General features: G+C 40.3%; 1 protein-coding gene across 3 annotated transcripts in view; it reads left to right on the plus strand.

Moving 5' to 3' along the window:
• The window catches only part of OTUD7B (OTU deubiquitinase 7B), a 62214-nt gene that overhangs the window by 39041 nt on the left and 9192 nt on the right, over window positions 1-13981 (plus strand). For 2 of the 3 annotated variants that reach the window (XM_082648311.1, XM_082648313.1), the window contains exons 3-9: window positions 1607-1795; window positions 3677-3904; window positions 5402-5503; window positions 7052-7179; window positions 11370-11482; window positions 13160-13287; window positions 13596-13745. In XM_082648311.1, coding sequence (XP_082504437.1) covers window positions 1607-1795; window positions 3677-3904; window positions 5402-5503; window positions 7052-7179; window positions 11370-11482; window positions 13160-13287; window positions 13596-13745 — 1038 coding nt within the window. The remainder of the gene's footprint in view (window positions 1-1606; window positions 1796-3676; window positions 3905-5401; window positions 5504-7051; window positions 7180-11369; window positions 11483-13159; window positions 13288-13595; window positions 13746-13981) is intronic. The other variant, XM_082648312.1, reaches the window with a different exon arrangement.

Here is a 13981-nt window from a genome sequence, read left to right on the forward strand (position 1 = left end):
TTCATTCATTGGTTCAGAACAAAAGTCCTCCATTCTTTAACAAATATTTATTGAGTACCTATTATGTACTAGGTTCTAGATGCTTGAACAAAACAAAACAAGCAAAAATCTCTGCCCTTACATTCTAGCCTGAGAGATAGTCAATAAACAATAAACATGATAACCAAGTAAGTTGTAAAGTACATAGTATAAGGTGTTAGGTGCTGTGGAAAATGGTAAGGGGAATAATGAGGTAGGTTGTGATTTTTAGTTGGGTAGTCAGGGTAGGCCTTTTTAAGAGTGTGACATTTGAGCAAATATCTGAAGGAGATGAGGAATTGTGTAGATATATTGGAGAAGGAGCCTTCTAGGCAGTGGGAATAGTTGGTGGAAAGGCTGTAGGTGGGAGCAGGCTTAGCACATTTCTGGGAACAGCAAAGAGGCCAGTATGACTGACGCAGAGTGTAGAGTGAGCAAAGGGAGTTGGAGCAAGTGGTGAATCTAATGGTTCAGAAATAAATTCATCTGGCATGGATGATTAATACAGCTTAACTGGAGAATTATAATTATAACAAGAAGCATAACAGCAATGGCAGTAAATACATATATAACACTTTCTGTGTGCCAAGCACTGTTTTAAGTGCTTTCAGTTAATTTAATCTTCTTAACAATCCTATGTGGTATCACTTCCACTTTCATAGCCAGGGAAGTTGAAGCACAGAGGAAAGGTTAGAAAAGTAAGCTAGGTCATAGAAAGCCTTGAACGTCAGACAAAGAAGGCTAAACTTTATCCTGTAGGTAGTGGTAAGCCACTAAAAATTTGATTATGGAACTGAAATGATCAGAATTGTGCTGTAGAAAGATTAATCTCATGGGATCCTTTAGAGTAGATTGGAGGTGGGACACTAGGTGATATAGGAATTGAATTAAGGTGGTGACAAATGGAATAGAACAGAAAGAAGTGTGAACAATTATGCAATATGTTATTTATTGACTAATTTAACTGGAGAAAGCAACTGAAAAATCTGCTGTGACAAATCTATCCTTCGGGTGTTTTCTTCAGCAGAGTAGTGATTCTTAAATTTGAGGGGAATTAACAATTCCCTTTGATAACCTGATGGCAGCTATCAGCTCTTTCTTTAGAACACACATACCTATAACTTTGTATACAGTTTCAGGTGGTTTAGGACACCCCAGAGCACATCTAGGCTCAGAACTCTCTGGATCTCAGAATTAGGAGACCTGGGCTTGAGTCCAGCTGAGACCCTGGTGTGAACTACCCGTGACTTTGGGCAAGTAACTCTACTTCTTTAGGCTTCATTTCCTTTATCTGTAAAATGAGGTTACTAGGTCTCCAAGGGCCCTTTCAGTTCAGAGAAACAAATTCTGTATGCACACAGGGCTTTCTTAGGAAATAGACAGTAAGTAAATAAAGAAGTTGTGGTATTCCAGATCGAAGTGTTATGAAGGAAATTAAAGTAGGGGAAGGAAAAGGAGAATGACTGAGGTACGCATGAGTATATGCTCGCTGGTTTTGATAAGATGCTTAGAATGATGGTTCTGTATCTTTCCTCAATTTTTCTATACTCTTAGCTCCCAATTCACTTTTTGCTTTGTGTCCTGACAGGAAAGAATTGGGATGTGAGCGCCGCCCTCAGTGATTTTGAACAGCTACGTCAGGTCCATGCTGGGAACCTGCCCCCACCCTTTAGTGAGGGGAGTGGTGGCTCCAGGACCCCTGAGAAAGGGTTTTCTGATAGAGAGTCTACTCGCCCTCCCCGACCCACCCTACAGCGGCAAGATGACATCGTTCAAGGTATTGGGGTGCTGAGGGCTGTTTCCATATGCGGAGTAGAAAGAAAGGGAGGCAGCTGCTGACCAGTCAGAGAATTTAGTGATCCTTTAGAGATGATTCCATTCCTCCCCCACCTCCCCAACCAAATGATCAGAGGTGACAGTCTGTCCAGATGCTGGAACCCCTCACTTTCTGCATCTTGAGTGCCATCCTGTATAAATGCCATCTTCAAAGAGATAGAGGAAGAAGAATAATGATCTAATTGTTGAGATAAGGTACACATAAAGATAGAATTCAAAGGATCACTATCATCTGCCACTTTGGAGGATATTTTGTTAATATTTATTAGCATCTGTCAAAATTTTTAAATGCACGTATACTCTATCTCAGCAATTTTGTTTCTAGGAATTTATCATATATGTGTTGTGTGTGTCTGTGTCTGTGTGTGGTGTGTATCCTTTTAAATAAATACATACTTACGTAATTCATAAATAGACACAAAGACATGTAGTGTAAAGCTTAAAAGTTAAAGCTTGAAAACAACTTTTAATTATCCATTAATAGAGGAGTGGTTAAATAAATTGTAATCATCCATATTATGGAATATTTGGCAGCCATTAGAAAGAATTAAGTAGAACTTGATGTGCTATTTTGGAAAAATCTCTAAAATCTATTGAGAAAGGTAAGATGCAGAACAATATATATAGCATGTTCCTGTTTATGTTTTTAAAAATTGTTATAAAAGTTGTTTGTGCTTCTATGTGCATAAAAAATTCTAGGAATTCCCTGGTGGTCCAGTGGTTAGGACTGCGTGCTTCCACTGCAGGGAGGCACGGGTTCAATCGCTGGTTGGGGAATTAAGATCCCACATACCACGCTGCACGGCATGGCAAAAAAATTCTAGAAGGATACAAAACATCGCCTCTGGGGAAGGGATCAGGAATTTTGAATGAGAGGGACATTTCTTTGTAACACTTCAAACCTTTTGGTAGTATTTTGATTTTTTACCATGGGCATGTGGTACTTTTAAAATACCTTTAAAAAGAGTTTAAAAAATAACACTATAAAATAACTTTAGACTAACTACTTACTTTATGCATCATCCCTGGCAGATATTGGATTAAGACCTGATACCCAATATAATTTTTAGCTCTTTCTGATAGTCATTATATAACTCAAGCCATGCAAATGAATTTCAATACTATACTGAGCAAATTATTATCACACTGGAATATCTGCTGGAGAATTATAAGTGCCATGTATTCAAAACAAATGAAATAATTTGGGGCACTATCTATATTACCGCCTTCCTCTGTAGTATGTTAAGTAAGAATTGACTGTACCTATAAATTTCTGATAAATATGAGCATCAAGAATAGTTGTAGTAAATAACGTAAATAAATGTTATTGATGGTAGATAAGAAAGTTCCTGAATTTGTAAGATTTGTCATTAATTTTCTATAACGGAAATCCTTTTCTACATTCTCCAAGGCCCTGAAAATTATCAGAGAGATTATTTGACTCAGTGTAGCCAAATGAAACTCCATTTCCCTTATTCCCTCTTCCTCCCACCAAACAATGACTAAGTTGCCAAATGAAGGGTCCCTATTATGTTGGGAAATGGAAGTGGAAGAAGACAGTGTCGTGGAGAGAAGTTCAGGCAAAAGGGTAGAAAGAGGAACGTATATTTGGTGCTAATGCGAGTGCCTGTGAAAAGGCCACTTTCTATGTTTCTCCAACTGTGTTTGGCATGAGAAAGAGGGTCATGAAATTTGGTAGCCAGTTAGACTTACAGTTTTTCCCTGACTGGAAACCTTGTCAAGAGGTAACCATCACCTCATGAGTGGAAAGTTCTCTGAGTGGGTTGTGTTTGTTCTAAGGTGACTCCATTTCTCATTGCAGAAAAACGCCTGTCTAGGGGCATCTCCCACGCCAGCTCCAGCATTGTTTCCCTGGCCCGGTCCCATGTCTCCTCCAATGGTGGGGGTGGGGGGAGCAGTGAGCACCCCCTGGAAATGCCCATCTGTGCCTTCCAGCTTCCAGATCTCACTGTGTACAATGAAGACTTTCGCAGCTTCATAGAGAGAGACCTCATTGAGCAGTCCATGCTGGTTGCCTTGGAGCAGGCAGGTCAGTGAGCACTTTCTTTCCCATGCTCTTCCCTCTGCTCTCCACGTCTAGGCAGCCATGTGGAGGGGCTGGGCTTGACAAGCGGCTTCCAGTCTAAGCCTGCGATCTGATTGACTGCAGTTAAACTCGGCAGTCAGTCAGAGAGACATGTACTGAGCTAGGTGCTTCTTCAAGTTAAAGAAAGGACACAAATAAGACACTTTCCTCTGGAAATTTCCTGTTTGATTGAAGGGAAACCAGATACACATGTGAAAGGCCTACAAATCAATACCTAAAACTCAATACATGAAAAAAATACAAATGAATTATAATTGGCTCTGGAACACCTTGTGTGTTCCAATGCTGTAGATGGTTGGTTCCAAGAACCAGTGCTGTACATGATGCAAGTGGTGATTAAACTAAGTCACATTTATTTATACGAACCTTTCCCAAAAGATTTATTTACCTTTACAATTATGTTTGTCTTAAATTATATTTAAAATTTGTTGGTATGTTGGGGTGAGGCAGCTGGGATTTCTGGGAAAGCTAGTCAGTTATTAAAAACCTCCCATGGAAGAAGGACGGGGGCGGTGGGAGGTGGGGGCACAGAAAGGAAGGTCTTGTTTTTCATTTTGTGCCCTTCTATACTAATCATGTGCATCTATTTACAGTTTTTTAAGTAGTAAGCAGTTTATATGACTGCTGTGATTATAGGCCAGTTTTTCTTTCAGTAGACTGTCCAGTAATTCAAAAAAACTTTTAAGCATTATTCATAAATTATTTTCCTTATATAAATAATGGATCAGCAATTATAGGATCACTACAGAATTGAGAATCATTTTCTTGGGTATTTTAAGTACTTTGTCTTATTGCTCATGTCTTTAAAGTCGTACCACATACATGGTGACATGCTTACTGTCATATATGCAGATGATACTTGCATGACACTTTGAATATACATGTTGGGTTGTTTTTCTTTTACTGATGATGGATTTGTGCTGACCTTTATTGCTACAGTGTCTGCTGGTCTCTTGACCAGAGTGAAGAAATCAGAGCCAGACCAAGTAGCCAACACAGATTTCGACCTATGACCTAGGCCTCATCATCTAACCCAGGGTTGTTCAATCTTAGCACTACTGACACCTAAGACCAGATGATTCTTTGTTGTGTGAGCTGCCTTGTGCATTATATTGTGTTTAGCAGCCTTCCTGGCCTCTACCCACTAGATGGCAGTAGCATCTCCCCACCACTTGTGACAACCAAACATATTTCCAGATGTTGCCAAATGTCCCTTTGGAGACGAAATTGTCCCTACTTAAGAACTGATCTAACCAGTTGTGCTCACCAGATTCTGATGAAGCAGATATAAGTGAAGAAGATACACAGAGTAATAGAGTGATGGTTTGATTTTGGATAGGCTTCCTAGAGGAGGCAAATTAGGAGTCTGTTTTAGAAATAGGGAAGTAGGGAGAACTTCATGCATCATCTGCTCCTCTCCTTTTCGTCCTGTTTCTGTAGGGCGTTTGAACTGGTGGGTGAGTGTGGACCCCACCTGTCAGAGGCTCCTTCCTTTAGCAACTACTGGAGATGGAAACTGCCTCCTGCACGCAGCCTCTCTTGGTGAGTCTTGAAAATGGTCCTTCATTCCCTCATAGAAAGGAAGCAGTAGTTAAATCTCATGTGAAGGGCTTGATCCGACTATTCTTGATCTCAGACAGAAGTGATGGCTCAGAGCAAGGCTATGTGTGTGTGTGTGTGTGTGTGTGTGTGTGTGCGTGCATGCTCACTGGTGCAGGAGGAGATGGAAGAGAGCCCTGCCCTAGTTTTTCAGTCTTGTTGAGAAATTGTATGGAGTACATAGGATTTAGCACAAGTCCCACTCGGAGAACTGGCCCCCAGAAGTAATGCGCAGCAGTAAGCAAGCAGTATACTGTATGTGTATGCATATAATTCCACTAAGTATTTATTCTTTTGGTATATAAAAAAGATACGTTTTCATCAGTCCCCTGTGAAACTTGTTTATTATTATTTTTTAATGTATGTCTAATCTAGAGTAATGTATTTTTCTTTTTCTTTCTTTTTTCTCTTCCAGTTTTATTGATATAATTGACATACAGCACTGTATAAGTTTTATACAGCATAGTGATTTGACTTACATGCATTATGAGATGATTACAATAAGTTTAGTGGACATTCATCATCTCATGGATACAAAATTAAAGAGATAGAAAAAATTCTTTTTTCCTTGTGATGAGAACTTTTAGGATTTACTCTCTTAACAACTTTCATATATAATGTACAGCAGTGTAATTATATTTATCATGCTGTACATTGTACCCCTAGTACTCAATAGTCTTGTAAATGGAACTTTGTACCTTTTAACTACCTTCATCCAATTCCCCCTGCCTTTGGTAACCACAAATCTGATCTCTTTTTCTGTGGGTTTGTTTTTGAAGTATAATTGACCTACAACACTGTTATACCCTGGCACACAACATGGCGATTCAATATTTCTATATATTTCAAAATGATCACCATGTTAAGTGTAGTTACCATCTGTCACCATACAAATATATTACATAATTATTGACTTGTTTTCTTTAAATTGTTATGCCTATTTATAATTCAATATATTATTTGCCTTAGCTTTTAAAAAAAGTCCCCATTTTCCAACCACCCCTCAAGCTTTGATGCTGATTACCATGTGCCAGACCCATCTTATCTGCTGCTACTCTGTATTTTACTTTATTTATTAAAAACAATTTGTTTTTAATTGGCCGCACCACGAGGCTTATGGGATTTTAGTTCCCTGACCAGGGATCGAACCCAGGCCCTTGGCAGTGAGAGTGAGGAGTCCTAACCACTAGATGGCCAGGGAATTCCCACTCTGTATTTTAATTTGTTAGACTTGGTATCACGAGTAAAGGCTTCTTGTCAGGAGTCTGTAGGATGTGGTATATCCCCCACTTTCAGGTTCTCAAAGTTTCTGAACCTCCAGAATAGGAACATCTTTTCTTTCTTGATTACCTTTCCCCCAAGTCACAGCAGGGGTTTCTTTGAACCTGGGCTTCAGCCTGATTTCCTTCATGCCAGGGTCTGTGTATCATAATTAATGAGTGGAGTTGAGTCGAGGTAGGGTGTCTTAACCATAATGTTTTCTTGCCATAGGGATGTGGGGTTTCCATGATCGAGACTTGATGCTACGGAAAGCTTTGTATGCACTAATGGAGAAGGGAGCGGAGAAGGAAGCATTAAAACGGCGCTGGAGGTGGCAGCAAACTCAGCAGAATAAAGAGGTGAGGGAGCTTGGGCAGGAGCACCTTGTTTCCCAAAGTTACCGAGGGGAAATGCTCAGTGCCTACCAGTAGGAAATGTCTCCTACTTAGGTGCTTAGGTCAGTGTCACTCCTCTTGTAATCCTGGAAATGGTTGAAAATTCAGATACCACCATAGGGTACATGCCTTCTGATAGAGTTATGAGAACTGGTGTGGGGAAGTGGAGACTTGTAGAGGAGGTATCTAACGTTGTGCATTTCTACCCGATAGGCACTCAATAAGCCTTTAGTGGCAGTCTTTTGCAAAATGAAATACGACAAGCTCATAGGATTTTTGTGTTGTTTTGTGTTTTTGCATATAATAAGGCTAGACCAATTTTTAAGGACTTATGTTTTCAACCATTATAGAAATGTAAATGCATAAAAATAGTTTTGGCCATATATACCGTGTTTTGTGTGTTCAGTTTATCTGTTAAAAAATTGTAAAAGCATGAGTTTGAATGGTACTTCTATTAGAAGTTCAGCAGATGTTGAGTTGAGTTTAATTGGTACTTCTCAGGGATTTAGTAAATGTTAAGGCTACTTTCGTATAAGAAAGCAATACTGGGAAGTTCCCTGGGGGTCCAGTGGTTAGGACTCCGGCGGTTTCACTGCCATGGCCCGGGTTCAGTCCCCACCACCACGACGCAGCCAAAAAAAAAAAAAAAAGAAAAAAGTAACACTGGACTGTTTGTACTTTCCATTCCTATAAACGGGCTGGGCAAAATATGGCCTGTAGGGCTTCCCTGGTGGCGCAGTGGTTGGAAGTCCGCCTGCCGATGCAGGAGACATGGGTTCGTGCCCCAGTCCGGGAAGATCCCACATGCCATGGAGCGGCTGGGCCTGTGAGCCATGGCCGCTGAGCCTGCGCGTCCGGAGCCTGTGCTCCGCAATGGGAGAGGCCACAACGGTGAGACGCCTGTGTACCGCAAAAAAAAAAAAAAAAAAAATATGGCCTGTGGGTCAAATCCCACCAAATGTTTTTGTTAAAAAAAATTTTTTATTGGAACACAGCCTCCCCAACTCAATTCATTTACATGTGTTTGTGCTACAGCAGCAGAATATAGAAGCTGCACGTTGCCCCACCGCAAAGCCTAAAATATTTCCTGTCTGGCCCTTTACAGAAAAAAGTTTGCCGATTCCCTTCCCTTTAATAATGACGTTATACAGTTAAATAAAGATAATGAGTCTTCCTATTTCCTTTTGCCCTGGTTCTCTGTCTTCTATGTTTATCTCCTGCTCTTCATGTATATCTTTTTTATTTTTGCCATGTATATAAAGCTGGGTGTTTCTGGCATTAATATGGGAATATCTTCAGAAACTTAATTTCCAGCTTCTTTTCCTTCTCTTTTTATTGCTCTATCATAACTGGCCATAATATAGAACTAACGGACTTTTGTTTGTTTCAGTTATTAGAATTTTATGTTCTCAAGATTTAAAATATGGAAGTAGAATGTGTTATGTTTCTTTCTCAAAAATAAAGAACTCAACCTTAAAATTAGGATGATATTAAGATCAGAATCCGGTCTTTGATCAGCCAGTCTGCCCTGGAAGATTCCTGAGGGAAAGAAATGCACAGGGGCAAGGCCAAGTAAACAGCATTCTTTATTGACACCAAACCCCCTGGCAGTCTGGTGAGCTGAGCTGGACTATGTGGAGAGCTTTTTTTGTCTGAGCTAGAGCCAGCCTAGAGTTTGCCTTCCTCATTGTTGAATTCAGGCTATACCTGAACCGTAGATTTGACCACTTCAGAGACAGGAAAAGACCAAACCAGGTCATGCCAGCTAGTAAAGTAGACGTGATAGCCACAGTCAGAGGATAGGTAGGCCCAATTCCAGCTATATTAAGCTGTTATAGTTACTATTTTAAAGGTTAAGTTAGATTATGATGGTATTTAGCCAGGAGACCCAGAAATACCCAAGTTCTATTCCTGGTCAGCTATCTATTCCCTCTCAAAGTCCTCAAATGGAAATACATGCCTGGAGGATAGTAGATATTGAAGGACTGATCTTTTTACTCCTTTTGCTCAGCACATTGAAAGTTCCACATGGAAACAAGATAATTGTTTTAGCTCAGACCATTCATAGCATTACAGTGGGGTGGGGAAGGGGGTGACGGACTGCGGAGCTACTTTTAGCCAGTACCAAACACCAAACAAACTAAATTGGTTTTGATTTCCCAGGCCTCCTTGTTTTGTTGTTAAAAATGGTGGTAAAACACAGTAAGAACATTTTCAGCCTAGAAGGGTACACCACCTAGTGGCTGTGTGTATAAAAACAGCAAACAAAAATAGGTGAGAGCAAGACGGAGACAGATCCTCATGAATGTGTATCAGGGACCATTTATCAGAGTGACCAGAGCACCCCATATATAACCTGTGCATTGTTCTTTTGTATTTTTAGTTGAAAAAATCTGTGATAGAATTTTACACATTGCAAATAGCTTTGTCTATTTTTTTATTGTTAAAGTAAAATGTGGTCACAATAGCTCTTTAATTCCTGTTAAATTTGTTCTGATACTTCTCATGTTTCCAGTGTGATTCTTTCTACTATGTCAATGTGTGTTTAAAGTATAAACTCATTTTAACACTTATATAGGTCAAATATAATTAATAATATAGACTTTCTTCCAAATCATCATATACATCCTAAAGCCAATATGGTATTTTAAGATTGTTTGTACTACTCCTTCTACTCCTTTAATAAAAAGTTAATAGTTTTACTGAGCATGTATTTACTGATTACTGATCACATAGTAGGTACTAGGCATATTGCATAAAACATGGTCCTGGTTCTTAGGAGTAGTAGTAGGAGATGGACATGTAAATACATAATTGCAACAAAGTAACAGGTTATGACTTCTATGATAGAAGTCTACATAGCACTTGAGGAGGGAGAGCACAAAGGAAGGAGTGAGTGGTTGATGTACCAGGGAGATTTAGAAAGGGCTTCATAGAGGAGTGATACTTGAGTTCTTTCCTGACAGTTGAGAAATTATTCACCAGGTGGATATGGAGTGGGCTGCTCCAGGCAGAAGGCACAACCTAGACAAAAGCTCAGAAGTATAAAACAACACAGTGCATTCAAGGAACTATGACTAATTAAATGGTATTAGAGAAGTGGGTTGGGAGCCAGGAAGTGGAGTCTCTGCTATGCTTAAGGAGTTTGAACTGTATCTAAGAGGTAATGACAGGTCTTAATTTGTAGCACGAAGCAAACATCATCATATTTTAATTTTAGAAAAATCTTTCTGGTAGCATTGTAGAAAACGGATCGTAAGAATGTATGACTGGAAGTAGTAAAACCAATTAAGGGTCCATTGCTGTAGTTCATGCTTAATAACTGTTGACTAAAGGGTTAGTAAATCCTTTCACCCATCCCAGGTATGGGATGGGTGAAAGGAGAGGAGTCGTAGATAACCCCCTGGTTTCTAGTTGGGTGTTTGGGTGATAGTGTTGTTTACAAAGGTAGGAAAATAGGAAGAGAGGGTTTTTGAAGAGGCAGAAGTTCAGTTTTGACTGCACAGAGTTTGAGGTAGTCATGGGCAGGTGGCAGTCTTCAGTAGGCAGCTGGATGTGAACATAGGAATTAAGAGGAAATCTGGGCTGGAGAAGAAGATTTTTGAATCCTGAGCATGTAGATAGCAGTAGATGAGATTATAGTAGTAGAAAAGATAACCTAGAAAGAACCAAGGCTAAAATCATTGACACAACATCAATATTTTTGAGGTAGACAGAGTTCAGAGAGGTAAGAGAAAGTAGTGTTGTGTGAGCTAAACGAAAAGAAAGTTTGAGGAGATCAAATGCCACATGAAGGCTAAGAAAGATGAGAACTGAAGAGTTTGCTGAATTTGGCAATTAGAAGGTAATTGTCTTTGCTAGAGTCAGTTAGGTGAAGTAGTTTGTGGGGGTGAGGGAGGGGGCATAGGCTGGAGGGCAGATACAGAAGCTAGACTGCAGTGGGTCAGAAAAGAATGGAAGAAGTGTGAGTGATCATAGACATTCTTTCATGGATCCTGACTATAAAAGGGAGAAGAGATTGGACTTTGTAGTAAAAATTGTTAGCCAAGTGGTAAGAGAATAGGGAGTGGAGTAACACGAGTGAGTTGGAATGGCTATTGCCTCTTGAACCTAGCCTCTAATTGCTTGATATTCCTTGCCTGTCTTTCACACAGTCGGGGCTGGTATACACAGAGGATGAGTGGCAGAAGGAATGGAATGAGCTGATCAAGCTTGCCTCAAGTGAACCCCGCATGCATCTAGGTACCAATGGAGCCAACTGTGGTGGGTAAGTATGTCTAACTGGAGGAGCAGGAAATAATCTTTGCTGAGTCCTCAGTGTCCAAAGAGCTCTGTGCTAAGAGGATGTTAGAAGGAGAGGAAGAGAAGCCATGGCAAGGGCACAGAAGGGTGTAACAGCATGGTACATTCTAGGAAATACAGGTAGTTCAGTATTGCCAGAATACAGAGTATGTGGCGCAGAATGGTAGATGAGGCTAGGCCGTCCAGATTTTTGTGTGCCATGCTAAGGAATTAAAATTGTATTCTATCCAGACTTTGGGAAACTGCAGGATAAATGACCTGGTTTCCTCAATAAATAAAGACAAAGAAAACAAAAAGGGAGAAAGAACCTAAGTTTAAAGACACTTTAGAGACACATCAACCAGCTGGAATGTATGGACATATATAAGACAGTTGGAGAAATGTGAATAATGTTTACATTATTGTTAAGTTTTTAAAGTGTGGTATTGATGCTATTGTGGCCGTTTTTAAAGGAGTCCTTTATTTTTTAGAGATTGAAACTGAAATATTCATGGATGAAATTATGTGATGTCTAGGATTTGCTCCAGAATAATCTGGTGGGTGGGGTGGGTGTGGGGGCCATCCCTAGGAAAATATATCAAGGTCTAGGTGAAACGAGATTGACCATCTGTTCATAATCGTTGAGGCTGGGTGATGGATACATGAGAGTTTAGTATAATATTCTTTCTAGTTTTGAATATGTTTAAAATTTTAAATTTTTCTATAGTTAGAAAGTTAAAAAACTATAACCTATCCAAACTTTATTGGGCGTAAGAATAATCTGGGAGGATTGTTTAAAATGCAGATTTTTGGACTTCCACCCTAAGGAAGTCCAGTTGAGTTGGACTGAGGTGAGGCCCAGAAATCTGCATTTGTAGCAAGCACCCAATGTTGAATAACATTGCTTTAGGGGGCAGGAAGCCACTAAATTGTGAGTTTGTGAGTGACGGGAGCAAATTCATGTATTTGAACACACTGACAGCAGAGTGGATGATGAAGCGGAGGGGAGTAGTAGTAATGGGTGTGAGCAAGAGTGGTGGGTTGCAGATAGGCCAGAGGAGACAGTTACAAGAGACACTTAAAAGATGGAATTGGTCAAGCCAGGTGATTAATTGAAGATGAAATATAAAGAACAGTAAATATTTCACAGATTTCTGATTAGGCTACTAAGCAGATGGGTGAGGCTGTTCTTCAAGTAAGTGAACATAGAAGGAGGGATTTTTGTTTCTTTCCTGTTGTGTTTTGTTTTGTCCTTTTTTGATAGGACATGGTGAGTGTGATGTGTGCGTTGTGGTGTGTAAAGGGATAAGCAGGATGAAGCTACACAGCTGTACACTGAGCTACTGGACAAAGAATTGGGGAAGGTTGTTGAACAAGATGGGTATTAAGAGAGGGATTACGTGCCGATTCCTAACACTACTTTAACTCTTGAACCTTCATATTTCTTTTCTTGTATTTCCCCATCTGTGAAACGGAAGTAGAAACAGCCATGGTAGCATAAAAAATAATCAGCTGTGTGTGTGACAGCCTTAAGACTGGAAAACAAGGAAGGGACATTGTTTTTTCCTCTTTGCAGAGCTGGTCTTCATGGGTTTCTTGTTTTGTTTTCTTCCCTCTCCCTGCCACTGCACCCCTTCCACTCTCTCGCCTCCTGCAACTCTAGGGTGGAGAGTTCAGAAGAGCCTGTGTATGAGAGCCTAGAAGAATTCCATGTTTTCGTCCTTGCCCACGTGCTTAGGAGGCCCATAGTTGTTGTGGCAGACACCATGCTGAGGGACTCTGGTGGGGAAGGTGAGTCAGTCAGTCCTCACTCTACCCTGAGCAGCCCTATTTGCAGAGCCTTGGGCTAAGCGCTGGAAGGAGGGCAGGAAAGGGGTTATATAGACCCTTGGGAAAAAAACAAGGTATAAATTAGAACAAGGCAAAATTCTCAGGAGATTCAGAGTAAAGCAGCTGAGGTTAATTGATGTGGCTTCTTAGGAAAGAATTATTAAACATGGGTTGGAATGAGAGGGGGGCTCAATTGGCAGAGTGGGGTGGAGGGATTTCCCACTAGGCAAGAATATAGCCTTAATAATAATCTCCGTGGTTTCCTGCAGCATTTGCCCCTATTCCCTTTGGGGGAATCTATCTGCCCTTGGAGGTTCCAGCCAGCCAGTGTCACCGCTCCCCTCTGGTGCTCGCCTACGATCAGGCCCACTTTTCTGCACTTGTGTCCATGGAACAGAAGGAGAATGCCAAGGAACAAGGTGCGGAATGCAATGTCTGTGTCTCTGGTGTCTTTTGATCCGCTTTATTTTCACTTCGAAAAACTGAAATGAGAGAGAATGTAGGAGGAAAGAATTAAGCGACATGCAAGCTCAGACAGTGCATGTTGATACTGTTTTACTAAGCTATAAGATATACAGAGGTTTTAAAATTAAAAAAAGAAAAAAGGTTTGGAGAAAAACACAGCCTGTATTCCCTGCTCTGGAGTAAAGAGCTA

The sequence above is a fragment of the Grampus griseus genome (assembly GCF_964374135.1).
Source record: "Grampus griseus genome assembly, chromosome: 1".
NCBI classification, from domain to species: domain Eukaryota; kingdom Metazoa; phylum Chordata; class Mammalia; order Artiodactyla; family Delphinidae; genus Grampus; species Grampus griseus.